At 43.3% G+C, this 16,328-nt stretch overlaps 1 protein-coding gene across 2 annotated transcripts in view; it reads left to right on the forward strand.

Annotated features, from left to right (window-relative positions):
- Window positions 1-16,328, forward strand: part of cpne4a (copine IVa) — a 60,515-nt gene that overhangs the window by 19,539 nt on the left and 24,648 nt on the right. For both annotated transcript variants that reach the window (XM_013139215.4, XM_013139216.4), the window contains exons 3-5: window positions 8,623-8,802; window positions 10,142-10,213; window positions 10,509-10,583. In XM_013139215.4, the coding sequence (XP_012994669.3) occupies window positions 8,623-8,802; window positions 10,142-10,213; window positions 10,509-10,583 (327 nt within the window). The remainder of the gene's footprint in view (window positions 1-8,622; window positions 8,803-10,141; window positions 10,214-10,508; window positions 10,584-16,328) is intronic.

Genomic DNA, 16,328 nt, shown 5'->3' on the forward strand with positions numbered 1-16,328 from the left:
GTTTCTGACCATGTCCATCCCTTTATAACCACCATGTACCCATTCTCTGATGGCTACTTCCAGCAGGATAATGCACCATGTCACAAAGCTTGAATCATTTCAAATTGGTTTCTTGAACATGACAATGAGTTCACTGTACTGAAATGGCCCCCACAGTCACCAGATCTCAACCCAATAGAGCATCTTTGGGATGTGGTGGAACGGGAGCTTCGTGCCCTGGATGTGCATCCCACAAATCTCCATCAACTGCAAGATGCTATCCTATCAATATGGGCCAGAATTTCTAAAGAATGCTTTCAGCACCTTGTTGAATCAGTGCCACGTAGAATTAAGGCACTTCTGAAGTCGAAAGGGGGTCAAACACAGTATTAGTATGGTGTTCCTAATAATCCTTTAGGTGAGTGTATCTAGAGTACCCAAATCTTAATTTTAAGCCCCCCATTTAAAAATGCCCCTTGGACCTTTCCTCATTGTATTGATCATAACACCATCTCTGCTACATCTCTGCTACATCTCTGCTACATCTCTGCTACATCTCTGCAGCTTCTGTAGTTTGTTTTCAATTGTATGAATAAGAAGAAACACTGTGATACATTCAAATCGACCTTTCTAAGATTAAAAATTAATATAAGGATATAACAACATTTTGTGATGGTTTTTAATGAGGTTTTCTGGAAATAGCTAAGGGTGTCTAAAGATGTATTCTGAGTTGGAGCCACTGGTCTGGTTATTTTCCCTATTTACATTAAAAAAGTTACATGCTACATGAAAAAAGTAAACAATGTACAGTTTTAGATGATGAACTATTGTACTTGTACATAGGGGAGAATAAGTAAGTGCTTCTGTACTTAGACCTCTGCATGAAAAATAAGCTAATTACTCTATGTACAGTAATACACACAGTAATAATACACCTCCTTATAGTTGAGTAATGATGTCATAGGTTTTGGTTCCGATTCTGGTAAAGTGGTGGTCTTGGGTTCTTGCTAATTGTGCCTTTGTCAAAGTGCCCAATGTGGCCCCTGTAAAGTGTCTTGGGTTCTTGCTAATTGTGCCTTTGTCAAAGTGCCCAATGTGGCCCCTGTAAAGTGTTCACTTGTTTTCTCTCAGCTCAACTATTCTGCCAAATGTTGGCATGAGCTGAACATCACTTTTGCATTTCTAAGTTTTCTTTCCATCATTAATTCAACACCAGTGAAAATGGAAAGTGTAGCACACACACAAGCTCACGCACACACGCGCACACAAACGCACATACACGACATGCACACAAACTGTATTTTCTTGCTGTCTCCCATTCTCCCATTGGTTTGTCACGCTAGATGCACTCATCTCCAAAATAATGATTGCAACGGTGAGAAGGGCCTAATCATTTGTGAGCAGTGTAATCCCCTTTGGAGCATTTAGTAATTTTGTCTCATCTCAATGTCTAAACACTATCTGATGTAGGATGCGTCTCTGTGAATACACTTTAACATTCATGAACCCATTAAGACATTGCTCTATGTAATTTTGTGATGAACAGACAGGATAGCCTGATGTAAGAGAGCAGTTGAAGTGGGAACATATGTCAGCCAGGTACCAATTTCAATGGTTTATGAGTAGTTTCTAAAATAAACTTGCTTTAGTAGCAGGCTTTCCTGCTGCTAAATATTTAGCTTCTCATGACAGTAACATTTTATAGTTTTCTACTGTAGGGTCAAGCTTCTGGGACGTGTCATATAGGTTATTACAGTACACTCCACATAGCCTTTAAATGTACAAATTACAAGGAAAATCATAGTATTTTTGGAGAACCGTTTATATAAGGTCTGAAATTGGAATATATGCAGAATAGCATTTCCCATCACCCTAAGTACCCCCCTCTGGGCCTCTATTCTTTATTCAAGTCATACAGAAGGACAAAAGCAGAAAATTGTACTACTGAGAAACTACCTGCAACACGCCCAGACTGGCTAATATCCACCTAGGAATTTGAATGAAAGTTAAAAAAGGACAAAGTGAGGAGACTTGGGGATTCTTCTCAGCTTCATTTGTTCAGTTTTGTGGATCATGGACCTCTCCTTATTAGCAGCATGGACAAAACGTTTTCTGTCTATTGAAGGAGGAAGAAAACTGTGTTTGGTGTAGGGAGACGGGATAGAAACATTGGTCCTGGATTAGTGCCCATCTGCTTCAGGGTAAGAGGTTCAGTGAGTCTTCTGGAACACACTCAGATCTTTCTCTCCTTCCCTTCCTCATTCCCATCCTCATTCCCTTCCTTGTTCCTTTCCTCCCTGCACCTGTCTGCATCAGTTCTAGGTGACATTCAACACTAGCATATCCTGCAGAATCTCGTGGAGATTTCTCTGGGGGAGTCATACAAAATCTTCCCCTCTGACGAAAGTGCTAAGTAAAATAATATATGGGTCTCTTTCACTAATTTAGTTTGGGCCATGGCAACATTGCAATGAGGTTAGCAAGGCAAACACCTTTTATATTAGCCTTTGCCGTTCCAGAAGCGCTTGGAACAAAATTATTTTTAGAGAGCAGCATTTTATTAACAGTCTTGTCTGAGAAAATGCAAATGGCCTTAATAAACTTTTTTCTCTCTTCTCCTTTGGTCCAGTCTGTTGCGTGTTAATAAATTATTTTTAGTACACATTCCTTATTGTTCATTTTCATTTTGTTCAGCTGTGATGTCGGTTAGGCGAGAAATAGGTTTTAGGTTAAAATAATTTACAGTAAACAGTAGAATACGAACACAGTATTGATGCTGTATGATATAAAACTGAACAGATTTGGGTGAGTTAGATGTTGTGGTAAGCCTTCTCCCTAAGCATCCAAGCCATGCCATTATGCTTTTCCACACACTGCTTGTCTAACCAGGAAGTGAGGTGGTCAGAGGTGTCACTACAAGTAACAGATGGGTGTAGTGGATCTGGTAAACTAAACAAGCAAAACTTGGTCCAAAACTGGATCTGTTACGGTATTACGTGATTCAACTGTTGCAAAAAGGGTCAGAGTTTTCCTAATGAAGTCACATGGTTAAATATGCATAAATCCTGGCCGTAGGGAGGATGAAAACTCAAACAAATCTATCAAATTGCAGCAACCTTGTTTGGAACTTGTGTACAGAGCTTCATTATAATATGAAATTGCTATCTGGTATATATGCATTTATGTGCCGGACTACATATAAGTTAATGGTCATTGGTCAGTATGTTCAGATGCCATGTGGTCTGACATCCTAGTCAGGCAACTATTATGTTAGGAGACCTTCATCCATACATCTCAGGTTTTGTGCAAATCTTACATTTGGTGGGAGAGAAGTTTTCATTAAAATATTGTTACTCTAGGGAAGGGACGTGTGTTTAAATAGTTTGTGGCACCACCATGAGGCTTGTTGACATGGCATTGTATGGCCTTTTTACCAACATGCCATCTTGCACCTTATGAGCCGTGCCATCTCATGGGCGTGTGCATTTTATTGTGGCCGTAGGGAATAATAACAACCAGTGGAAGAAAATACTATTTGATTTTACAATTTTGCTGTTGAACCCATAATTGTTCATTTTCATTTGTCATACATTTATGTAAAATTAATTACATTTCTCTCTGAGTTGCATCCTGTTCTCCATCTGTTCTTCCATGCTGTTTTAGCATGTCCCTACCTGCCCTTATAAAACTGCTTATTCAATAGCCATAAGGCACTGCCAAGACAAATATCCCAGCAGGTCATCAATCAAAGTAACAGACCATCAAATCCTTCCAGAAGCAATTCTGCTAAATAAAATAAAAAGGTAACAATGATATATACAATACATTTTAAAATCTGTTTTTATTTAATTATTTGAACAGCAGCTCTGTTGCGTTTTAGCACATTCTCATACATTGGGTGTGCTTTCAAATTAGTGTATTTCTGGCCAGTCACATCCCAAAGCCACATAGGTTACATGCATCCATAAATATTTTCACTCCATGTGGAGTGAAAATAACATCCATCCATCCATCCATCTTCTTCCGCTTATCCGGGGCCGGGTCGCGGGGGCAGCAGTCTAAGCAGGGATGCCCAGACCTCCCTCTCCCCAGACACTTCCTCTAGCTCTTCCGGGGGGACACCGAGGCGTTCCCAGGCCAGCCGGGAGACATAGTCCCTCCAGCGTGTCCTAGGTCTTCCCCGGGGTCTCTTCCCGGTGGGACGGGACCGGAACACCTTCCCAGGAAGGCGTTCCGGAGGCATCCGAAACAGATGCCCAAGCCACCTCAGCTGACCCCTCTCGATGTGGAGGAGCAGCGGCTCTACTTTGAGCTCCTCCCGGGTGACCGAGCTTCTCACCCTATCTCTAAGGGATCGCCCAGCCACCCTGCGGAGAAAGCTCATTTCGGCCGCCTGTATCCGGGATCTTGTCCTTTCGGTCATGACCCAAAGCTCATGACCATAGGTGAGAGTAGGAACGTAGATTGACTGGTAAATCGAGAGCTTCGCCTTGCGGCTCAGCTCTTTCTTCACCACGACAGACCGATACATCGACTGCATTACTGCAGAAGCTGCACCGATCCGTCTGTCAATCTCCCGTTCCATCCTTCCCTCACTCGTGAACAAGACCCCTAGATACTTAAACTCCTCCACTTGAGGCAGGCATTCTCCACCAACCTGAAGTGGGCAAGCCACCCTTTTCCGACTGAGGACCATGGCCTCGGATTTGGAGGTGCTGATTCTCATCCCCACCGCTTCACACTCGGCTGCAAACCGTCCCAGTGCATGCTGAAGGTCCTGGTTAGAAGGGGCCAACACGACAACATCATCCGCAAAGAGCAGAGATGAAATTGTGTGGTCCCCAAACCTGACACCCCCCGGCCCCTGGCTGCGCCTAGAAATTCTGTCCATAAAAATTACGAACAGAACCGGCGACAAAGGGCAGCCCTGCCGGAGTCCAACATGCACTGGGAACAAGTCTGACTTACTGCCGGCAATGCGGACCAAGCTCCTGCTTCGGTCGTACAGGGACCTGACAGCCCTTAGCAAAGGACCCAGGACCCCATATTCCCGAAGCACCCTCCACAAGATGCCGCGAGGGACACAGTCGAATGCCTTCTCCAAATCCACAAAACACATGTGGATTGGTTGGGCAAACTCCCATGAACCCTCCAACACCCCGTAGAGGGTATAGAGCTGGTCCAGTGTTCCACGGCCCGGACGAAAACCACACTGTTCCTCCTGAATCCGAGGTTCTACTATCGGCCGTATTCTCCTCTCCAGAACCCTGGCATAGACTTTCCCGGGGAGGCTGAGAAGTGTGATCCCCCTATAGTTGGAACACACCCTCCGGTCCCCCTTCTTAAAAAGAGGGACCACCACCCCGGTCTGCCATCCCAGAGGCACTGTCCCCGACCGCCACGCGATGTTGCACAGGCGTGTCAACCAAGACAGCCCCACAACATCCAGAGACTTGAGGTACTCAGGGCGGATCTCATCCACCCCCGGTGCCTTGCCACCGAGGAGTTTCTTGACCACCTCTGTGACTTCAGCCCGGGTGATGGACGAGTCCACCTCTGAGCCCTCATCCTCTGCTTCCTCAATGGAAGACGTGACAGCGGGATTGAGGAGATCCTCGAAGTACTCCTTCCACCGCCCGACGACATCCTCAGTTGAGGTCAACAGCTGCCCACCTCTACTGTAAACAGCGTTGGTAGGGCACTGTTTCCCTCTCCTGAGTCGCCGGATGGTTTGCCAGAATCTCTTCGAGGCCAGCCGATAGTCCTTCTCCATGGACTCACCGAACTCCTCCCAGGCCCGAGTTTTTGCCGCCGCAACCACCCGGGCTGCAGCCCGCTTGGCCTGCCGGTACCCGTCAGCTGCCTCAGGAGTCCCACAAGCCAACCAGGCCTGATAGGACTCCTTCTTCAGCTTGACGGCATCCCTTACTTCCGGTGTCCACCACCGGGTTCGGGGATTGCCGCCTCGACAGGCACCGGAGACCTTACGGCCACAGCTCCGAGCGGCCGCTTCGACAATGGCGGTGGAGAACATGGTCCACTCTGACTCAATATCTCCAGCCTCCCTCGGGATCCAGTCGAAGCTCTGCCGGAGGTGGGAGTTAAAGATCTCTCTGGCAGGAGACTCGGCCAGACGTTCCCAGCAGACCCTTACAGTACGCTTGGGCCTGCCGAGTCTGTCCAGCTTCCTCCCCCGCCATCGGATCCAACTCACCACCAGGTGGTGATCAGTTGACAGCTCCGCCCCTCTCTTCACCCGAGTGTCCAAGACATACGGCCGCAGGTCAGATGAGACGACAACAAAGTCGATCATCGACCTGCGGCCTAGGGTGTCCTGGTGCCACGTGCACTGATGGACACCCTTATGCATGAACATGGTGTTCGTTATGGACAAACTGTGACTATCACAGAAGTCCAATAACTGAACACCACTCGGGTTCAGATCAGGGGGGCCGTTCCTCCCAATCACGCCCCTCCAGGTGTCACTGTCGTTGCCCACGTGGGCGTTGAAGTCCCCCAGTAGAACGATAGAGTCCCCAGTCGGAGCACTTTCCAGCACCCCCCCCAGAGACTCCAAGAAGGTCGGGTACTCTGCACTGCCGTTCGGCCCATAGGCACAAACAACAGTGAGAGACCTATCCCCGACCCGTAGGCGCAGGGAAACGACCCTCTCGTTCACCGGGGTAAACTCCAACACATGGCGGCAGAGCTGGGGAGCTATAAGCAAACCCACACCAGCCCGCCGCCTCTCACCATGGGCAACTCCAGAGTGGTGAAGAGTCCATCCTCTCTCAAGGAGTGTGGTTCCAGAGCCCAAGCCGTGCGTAGAGGTGATCCCGACTACCTCTAATCGGAACCTCTCAACCTCACGCACTAACTCAGGCTCCTTCCCCGCCAGCGAGGTGACATTCCACGTCCCTAGAGCTAGTTTCCGTGTCCAGAGATCGGGTTGTCTAGGCCCCTGCCTTCGACTGCCGCCCGATCCACTTCGCACCGGCCCCTTATGGTCCCTCCCGTGGGTGGTGAGCCATCAACAATGTTTCCTTTTCACAGTATCTCAGCTGCTGACATTTGTCCCATTTGATAATTCCATTGATACTGAGATTGTAGAAAATGTTCATATTTGGGACAATATTTACACACCGACACAATCAAACGGCCTATTAAGAGTTTCTTTATGTTATCGTTTCTGCACGTTATATTCATCAGTGCGTCTGGATTGGACTCTTAGGACCAATAGAATGCTTCAGAATGAGCAAACTATGCTCACCCACAGACGCAGAGGATGCAAAACAATGTTTCTAGTAGCATTAGTGGTCAGAGAAACGATAACGAGGGGAGCAGCATTCACAATCATATACCCTCATTTTCCAATCAATACTACGGTAATTTACTGTATATTCATTATTATTACTAAACAGAGCCGTGCTGGTGAGTGGTAACATCCCAAGGAATTCCATCCCTTAAACTAAACATACGCTCTAAAGAACTTTCTCAGAAAACAATCGTTAATAAACAAACGTTAATAACCAATTTATGTTTTTGTTTTTTTAATTTAACCTTTATTTATCCAGGAAGGACTCACTGAGATTACAAATCAGTTTTTAAGGAGTGTCCTGGCCAAGACTGGCATCACAAACAAAAATGTCTATAAAACACACAACAGCGCCACATCCAGCGGCAATACAAAATAAATACAGCAACAATTTAAAAAGATGCACAATTTTAAAAGCAAAAAAAAAGTGTTGTAATCTTTTGTAAAAGGTCAAGGGTGATGGCCATCATTTCAGGTTGGCAAAGTGGATTTTTTTTTTACTGGCGTGGGGCTTTAAATGATCAGGAAAAATGTAATTACTGTATACTATACAGCTCCAGAAAAACTGAAGAGACCACTGCACCTTTTTCTTTCCTTTACCAAAAAGTCAAAAAGGAAGGTTTTGAGTGAGGAACAGAAGTGTTAAAATTAAAAGACCACTGCAAATTGAATGCTTCTGTTCCTCACTCAAAACTTTCCTTTTCATCTTTTTTGGAAAGGAAAGAAAAAGGTGCAGTGGTCTCTTCAGTTTTTCCATAGCTGTATATCCTGCTCACCCACATCTTACATTGATCTCCCATGGGAAATGTGACCAATATTATTGAAACAAATTGATTACATATGGATCGACTCTTTTTAACACACAACATTTAACGGCATTCAATACCCAACTGTAATTATTTTTCTACTGTGGCTATGGTTTAAAAGTGGCTATGTAGTAGATTTATAGTTTTGCTCTAAAAGTTATTTGTCTCTCTGAAATATAAGTGCCTTCCCTTCAATATATTTCAAACCGAATCATGTCTGGCTTTTTATGTCATGCACAGTAGGCTATAATATGAATGAATAGCTCTCTCACACTGTGTCCATACATGTCATGTTTTGGAACGAAGTCCTTTAGTGTTGAGTTGGTGTTCTATTTCTTTCTTATTCTCTCTAGTTGTGTGATTAGCATTTTTAACACAACCTTGTCAGTCTCTCGTGCTTCCTTTCCCACTCTCTCTCTCTCTCTCTCTCTCTCTCTCTCTCTCTCTCTCTCTCTCTGTCCCTACAATATCCCTGTCTAACCACCTCTTCCTCCCTCCCTCTTTCTCCCTTTCTCTGTTCAGGTTGACAGGACAGAGGTGATCCGTAGCTCCATAAGCCCTACCTTTTCCAAAGTCTTCACGCTGGACTTCTACTTTGAAGAGGTGCAGCGGCTACGCTATGAGCTCTATGACATCAGCAGCAGCCATAACGGCATCAAGGAGGCTGACTTCCTTGGGGCTATGGAGTGCACCCTGGGACAGGTGGGGCCACCATCCATGGCGTCCTACGCATGGCTTTTTACTGACACTGAAAGGAACGTGAATGTGCAAAGATGGACCTCCTTGAGGGTTGCGTGGCATTTCGCTTCTCACAGAGACCTGGTTAAACTGTTTATGCGTCAGTATTGTCAAAATCTTTAAATGTTTGCTTGTAGATAAATGAATAGTGTCTACAGGCTCACACACTATCCCCCAATCCTGCACACTAGGGGTACATATTTCTTTTAATACATATTTATCATACATACTTATCGCACATATATCATAAATATTTATTTTAAGGCCTGAGGGCCCATTTACAGTACAGGGCCTGGGAGTTGGGAAACCCTGTGTTAGACTATTGTGTAAGTCAGAGCTAAATTTAGACCAGCTTGTTGAAAGCAGGTAGCAGTTCGCCTCTATAGTCCATTCAGTCAGACAGTGTCTTTACTCAAGTCTGACACGTCCTCCGTTTCCACTCACAGTGGAGGTCTCTTTCTGAGTATCATTTGCATAGTCACTCGCCTCTGAAATTTTATGCCATGTGCAAATAGCGATAAGGCCAGCAATTAAACAATCTCAGATGATCATTAAAAGCGTTTCGCTACATGCATGTGTCGGCTGAAACCGTTGATGCGTGGCCAGCGGAACTGAAATGTTTCAGCCTGCTGAGCCTCTTATCGTGTGGTAATGCCAAGAGCAGACAATTCTTCCCAACTAACCCTGCCAGATGGTCGATAGGCGCCGCGATCTCCATCTATATGGAAGGAGTCCACTAGAAGCCCATTTAATGTGCTGTGAATTCCAATATTTGTTTGAGTTTGATCCAAGTTTCAAAGTATAATTTTCTCTCTCCCTCTTCCCTTTAACTTTTGGGAGCTCTTTGCATCGATGAGCTGTTGATTTTGTTGAAGTTTTCAGTTGTGTCTACAAGGAGACTGTGGTAGTGGGGTGTAGGCTGCATATCAATTCAAATGAGCGGCGTAAAACAGCAAAACCATTTGGCTTGTTTTTTTTCCCCCGGCAGTTTTACATTTTAAACTTCACACTATTTTCAAAATGATGCACCAGCACAATTTTGCCATTTAGACATTCCAGCAGGGCCTTATTGTTGAACCTTCATAAACAAAGTTATTGCATAGTGCAATAACCGCATTCTTTCCAGCATGTGTTTACTTCAAAACATCTCCAAACCCACCAGACTACCAAAAAATAATAATAATACTCTTACTTCAGACATTTGTGCTGAAAGAGAAACCCTCCACGATTCTCCTGAGTTGCTGTAGTGTTGACGTACGGCATCAAGGCAGTGGAGTCTCACGTCTTATCTCTCTCCAAGCAGATTGTGTCCCAGAGAAAACTCTCCAGACCGCTGCTCAAACAGGGCAACACAGTGGGCAAGTCCTTCATCATGGTAAGGCCCTCTGTCACTCTGCGGTCTCTCTTTCTGATCCTTCTTTCCTTCCCTCTGTACTCGTGTAGACATTCCTTCTCTACCTTCTTCGTAAGTATTCCTCCCTCTCACTTTCTCTCTCTCTCTCCCTCTCAAAATGCCTTCAGTGACCAACCAGTTCACCATTTCATCCATCATTTTTTGCTTTCTTCCTTTGAAAAGGCATTGCCAGAATCATGCTGACTTAACACAGGATGAACATGCATATATGTCATATGTTCCCGGTAAAATAACATGGTGTGTTACGTACTGGCAGGTCACCGCTGAAGAGCTGACAGGAAATGATGACTACGTGGAACTCTCTTTCAGTGCCAGGAAACTTGATGACAAGGTAAAGGCATGGCGGTATATAAAATGTGTACGTATGAACGATGATGTATCATGAATGCGTTACAATGCATATAATCTTCATTAACCGTGGCATAAACTGGTCTCAGAAACAACGATTGTACACACCGAGTTCTGCTTGAAGGGGAAAAGCCCATTAGAGCCCATTAGAGGGATAATTACATCAGAAACACATTAGATACAGAAAACTAATCCCTCTCCAGTGACTATGTACGATCCATCCAACTCCCTATTTCAGTCTCTCCTGTTGCATTGTGGGTCTGGCTAACACACATGTGGACACACACACAGATGTGGGGTGGAATGATAAGGAGAGAGTAGATGTGTCTGGTGTGTTGGGGGTTAAGTCCCAGAGATAAAGGCTTTCTTTTTAGTGGTTTCTTAAGTCCCCTGGTGTCTCGCTCATCCCCGGTGTGTCTCCAGTCAGTGTAAACTAAATGAGTTAATCTCCCATGAATGAACGATGGGTGTGATTGCGGGTATCTCAGGGAGAGTCAGATATGTATGCTATATCACGCCAACACACTTGTATAACACATAATCCGTGTGTGTTGGGCGCAGAAGAAATATAACCACGGCGTATTGTGTGTGTGAGTTGGGATCCCATACTGTATGTTGTTTTGGCATGTCCCTGCTAGGGAAAATTGTGTAAAATAAGCAGTTTTATAAGGGCGGTAAGGGACATGCTGAAACAGCATGGAAGAACAGATGGAGAACAGGATGCAACTCAGAGAGAAATGTAATTAATTTTACATAAATGTATGACAAATGAAAATGAACAATTATGGGTTCAACAGCAAAATTATAAAATCAAATAGTATTTCCTTCCACTGGTTGTTATTATTCCCTACGGCCACAATAAAATGCACACGCCCATGAGATGGCACGGCTCATAAGGTGCAAGATGGCATGTTGGTAAAAAGGCCATACAATGCCATGTCAACAAGCCTCATGGTGGTGCCACAAACTATTTAAACACACGTCCCTTCCCTAGAGTAACAATATTTGAATGAAAACTTCTCTCCCACCAAATGTAAGATTTGCACAAAACCTGAGATGTATGGATGAAGGTCTCCTAACGTAATAGTTGCCTGGGAAAAACATAAATATGTAACAAAAAACATGTGCGAGTGAGATTGAGGTCTAACAATACGTAGGGACCAGAAGTCACCACAAAAATCACTAAAGCTGACAAGTCAGCCAAGGTTTTTTAGCCAGTTCCCACCTGGAAAAAGGCTTGAGGTCAGATTTACAGTAGTACTGGGGTAAGTGTTAGAATTTGAGTTACTTTTAGGTTTAGGTAATTGCTCTAGGTTAAGTTTTGGAGTAAAGGTTAGATTATTGAAATTAAGGTAGGGGTTAGGTGAAGGTTATGATTAGGATTTGATTAAGGTTAGAGTTAGATTAGAGTTACAGTAGAGTATAGGGGGCATGGAGAATTGAGTGTGTGTGTGTGTGTGTGTGTGAGTGTCCAAATAAGCATAGAGATGCATGGAGAAATCCAATCAAAGCAAAGCAATTTGCTCTTAACTTTCCTATCAGTATCCTATCAGTATGCATTGTGTTTATAAATGATTGATTTTGAGCTTTTGGAATTGTAGATTTATTTTGATCATCAGATTCTTTGAGGCAAGGTTGAGGTAATTTTTCTCCTAGAGCAGGGTGTCAAATTCATTTTGGCCCCAGAACCACAGTCAGTGTTATATAATTCTGAATGTGGTCCCGGGGGCAAAATTTATTTAACAATGTGGTATTTCCTTGCGGTCAAAATGTGAAAAAAAATAATTATTGTTTGTATTTGGAATTTCCAATGCTCTCTTATTGCCTAGTGTTCAGTTAGGTAAAAAACTGGACTGAATGTTTCTGGTTGTAGGTCAGTTATTATTTCTACATAATTTCAAATTAATTTTATGGACAATTAAATACTAACTCTTGCCTTGAAGTGTGAAGTAAAACTGTATTTCTTTACCATATAAATCCTTTCCCTTTACATTTACTGATGTTGATAGAGAAATTTTCTATAGAAATTCTATATCCTTTCCATTGTTAGCTATACCGCTCCGGAACAAATGAAGAGACCACTGAACCTTTTTCTTTCCTTTCCAAAAAAGTAGAAAATTAGGGTTTTGAGAGAGGAACAGAAGGGTTAAATTTAAGAGACCACTGCAAATTGAACGCTTCTGTTCCTCACTCAATACTTTCCTTTTCAACATTTTTGGAAAGGAAAGAAAAAGGTGCAGTGGTCTCTTCATTTTTTCCGGAGCTGTATTATCAATGATCAATTTCGGCCTGTAACAAGAAAATCTTTTTACATCACACATTGTTGGCACATTCATAGACTTTCACATGAGCTAAATAAGCCAGACCCAAAAGGGGCTTCCAACTACGTCAGTAGCGTGGGTCCTCGGGGGGTTGCAGCAACAGTGTCCTCTCTGCCGTCTGTTGTCTCTTTGCTTTTGTGATTGAACACAGTTCACACAGTTTCCTTTCCTCACAGAGTTTGCTTTCTACTGTGCAACCTAAAACATACAATTTACTCTAATAAAATGCACTTTCACATTTAGCCATCAGACAGTAATCAAATTGTTTTTGTTTTTCAAATTTGCTTTGAATCACATTAAGGAAGGTTTGTCTAACCTTATGGAATGAAGTGGTGTGACTATATTCATAATATTCTTTTTGTATCCGCATGAAAAGCACTCACTTGTTCCTGTTCAGAGAATCACAATGTAATGTTTCATTGTTGAGCCTTGAAATGAAAGGAAGTGAATTACTGTCTAAATGGAGAAATGCATGATGCAAATTATGAGCAAACAACCATCTGTATTTATAAGATTTAATAAAAAGATCTATGCTTACTGGAGATCACTTTGACGGTCTTCAAAAGCTAAGGGTGAACAGTAACTAGAATCATGTAGATCTTAACAACATGTACAGTGGGGAGTACAAGTATTTGATAGACTGGCGATTTTGCAAATTTTCCCACTTACAAAGCATGTAGAAGTCTGTAATTTTTTCCCAAAACAAAAATCCAGAAAATCACATTGTAAGATTTTTAAGTAATTAATTTGCATTTTATTGCATGACATAAGTATTTGATACATCAGAAAAGCAGAACTTAATATTTGGTACAGAAACCTTTGTTTGCAATTACAGAGATCATACGTTTCCTGTAGTTTTTGACCTGGTTTGCACACACTGCAGCAGGGATTTTGGCCCACTCCTCCATACAGACCTTCTCCAGATCCTTAACCTTGTTTCATTGGATGAGATTGTCTGTTAAATGTCTAAAATGTAAATGTGAAATGTACTAGCATATTTCATGGCAATTTCTGCAACTCATTCTTAATGACTTGGTCGGAGTAGTTGATGCTGGGAGAGTTAACGGAGTTGGGTTTTCTGTTATTTAAGTTGGTGACTTTAAATAATACAAAGATGGTTACAATTTGATATTTACACCTGGCGTTCAAAAGTGTTCAGAACCATCAATGATTTTCTAAAGACTTTGGCCTTTTCTACTTTTTCACCTTCTCCCTTTCATCCTTCAACTTTCCAGAGCTGCTCTTACTAGATACTGCCAAGTGCCACTCAATTTGTAGGGTGTCAGCTGCATACTGTATTAGTCTGAAGTCTGGGTCATTATACATGAATTACCGCTTGATTCAACCTATAGTGCACAAGTTGGGCACTTTAGGGTGATTAAAATGTAAAGCATATTTACATGTATGCTGCATTTAAAGTGAATAAAGTGACACAGCAACATTGTCTAAACATTTTGAACCCACTGTGGTGTAGTTCTTCAACGCTATGGTTTGAATTGAGCCTTAACCATGTTTCTTTTAGCTAATTTGGTTGTGTAAGTGTTTTGACATTGTCCAGAGATCTAACTGGAAAACTGAGTGATGAGGGAAAACCTAAAAATATACCTCAGAGGATACACACGGTCTCACATCTTTCTCGACTACAGATAAGATACTGTGTATGGGTGGGTGTATATGGGTGGGTGTATATGGGTGGGTGTATATGGGTGGGTGTATATGGGTGTGCGCAGGCTCGCTGTCAAAAATCCCAGTGCTCAGAACAGAATATTTCAGGTTGGTTGGTGTGTGTGAGCTGGCAAGTGATGGAGCACCGAGCAATTTCAGAGATAACTCTCGTACAGATTGCATCAAAGCCCAGCTCAATGAATCATTGAACAGGAAGGGGAGACACCAACCTCTCTGGGGATAGAGACAGAGAGTGATAGAGAGTTGGACGTTTGTATAATGGACATTTACTATGCACATACTATCAATCAATCAAATGTATTTATAAAGCCCCTTTTTACATCAGCAGTTGTCACAAAGTGCTTTTACAAAACACCCGGCCTTAAACCCCAAGGAGCAAACAACAGTAGTGTTGAATTTCGGTGGCTAGGAAAAACTCCCTAAGAAGGCCCAAATTTAGGAAGAAACCCTTCTGGCTGTGCCGGGTGAACATATTAAGAGTACAAATTGTAATTAATAAATGCGTGTGGGCTGTGTCCAGAGTCTATTTTAAGTTAGTCCAGGTTGGAAGAAAGACCAGATGGACAGGGAGAACACAGGGGAGGTGTCAGCACAGTGGCAGCTGAAATCATCAGGTATCGTCTTGATCTGCAACACAACCAGGAGGACATTGGACTGGGACAGCAACGGGTCTTTCAAGCCAGGTACTCCTCAGGTGTGGGCCAGGACCTCATGTCCTCCTAAGTTTAAAACGGCAGGAGACAGGGATTTTTTTTTAAATGCATTCCTTATATCTAGGATTTATAGTGGAGAAGGAGAACTGACCCTACTCCCCCAGAACAATAATATAGCAGCAGAAGACCTTCTGGCTGAGATAAGGAGGTCCGGTGACACTGTGGCCCTATCTGGTGGAGGCCCCGGACAGGGCCCAACAGGCAGGAATTCAATCCACCCACATTGCCAAGCATCAACCAAAGGGACACCCACTACCGCAACCACCCTGAATGAGGGCTGAGTATTGCCAGTAGAGTACAGCCCAATTGAACAAGTGCACAACAGAGAGACAACAACAAGCTAGTGACTCCTCCCCTAAATGGCATTGGAGGGAGGGCATCCCTGTGGCGATGAGAGCCCACCTGGCAAGACAGCAAGGGTGGACAGTATCAAGCCTTTCTGGTCACCTTCACGCCCCTGGGCCAGACTACACTTAATCATAGACCATGCTGTAGAGATGAGTCTTTAGTAGACACTTAAAAGTTTGCACTGAGTTTGCATTTCTAACCTTAATTGGCAGATCATTCCATAGTAGTGGAGCTCTGTGAGAGAAAGCCCTGCCTTCGGCTCTTTGTTTAGAAAATCTAGGTACAATTAAAAGGCCTGCATCTAGGGATCTAAGGTTACGTGCAGGTATGTATGGCTGGATCATTTCAGCAAGGTAAGTAGGAGCAAGTCCATGTATTGATTTATAGGTTAACAATAAAACCTTAAAATCAACCCTAACAGGCAGTCAGTGTAAAGAGTAATGTGTTCACATTTTTTTGTTCTAGTTAGGATTCTAGCAGCAGTGTTCAGCACTAAAGTTTATTTATTGATTTGTCAGTGTAACCGGAAAGAAGAACATTGCAGTAATCTAATCTAGAAGTAAAAAAGCATGGATTAGTTTTTCTGCATCAGTTTTTGAAAGAATGTTTCAGATTTTTGCAATGTTTCGAAGATGAAAATAAGCAACTCTTGAGACATAG

This window comes from Esox lucius, chromosome 20 (genome assembly GCF_011004845.1).
Source record: "Esox lucius isolate fEsoLuc1 chromosome 20, fEsoLuc1.pri, whole genome shotgun sequence".
Lineage (NCBI taxonomy): Eukaryota > Metazoa > Chordata > Actinopteri > Esociformes > Esocidae > Esox > Esox lucius.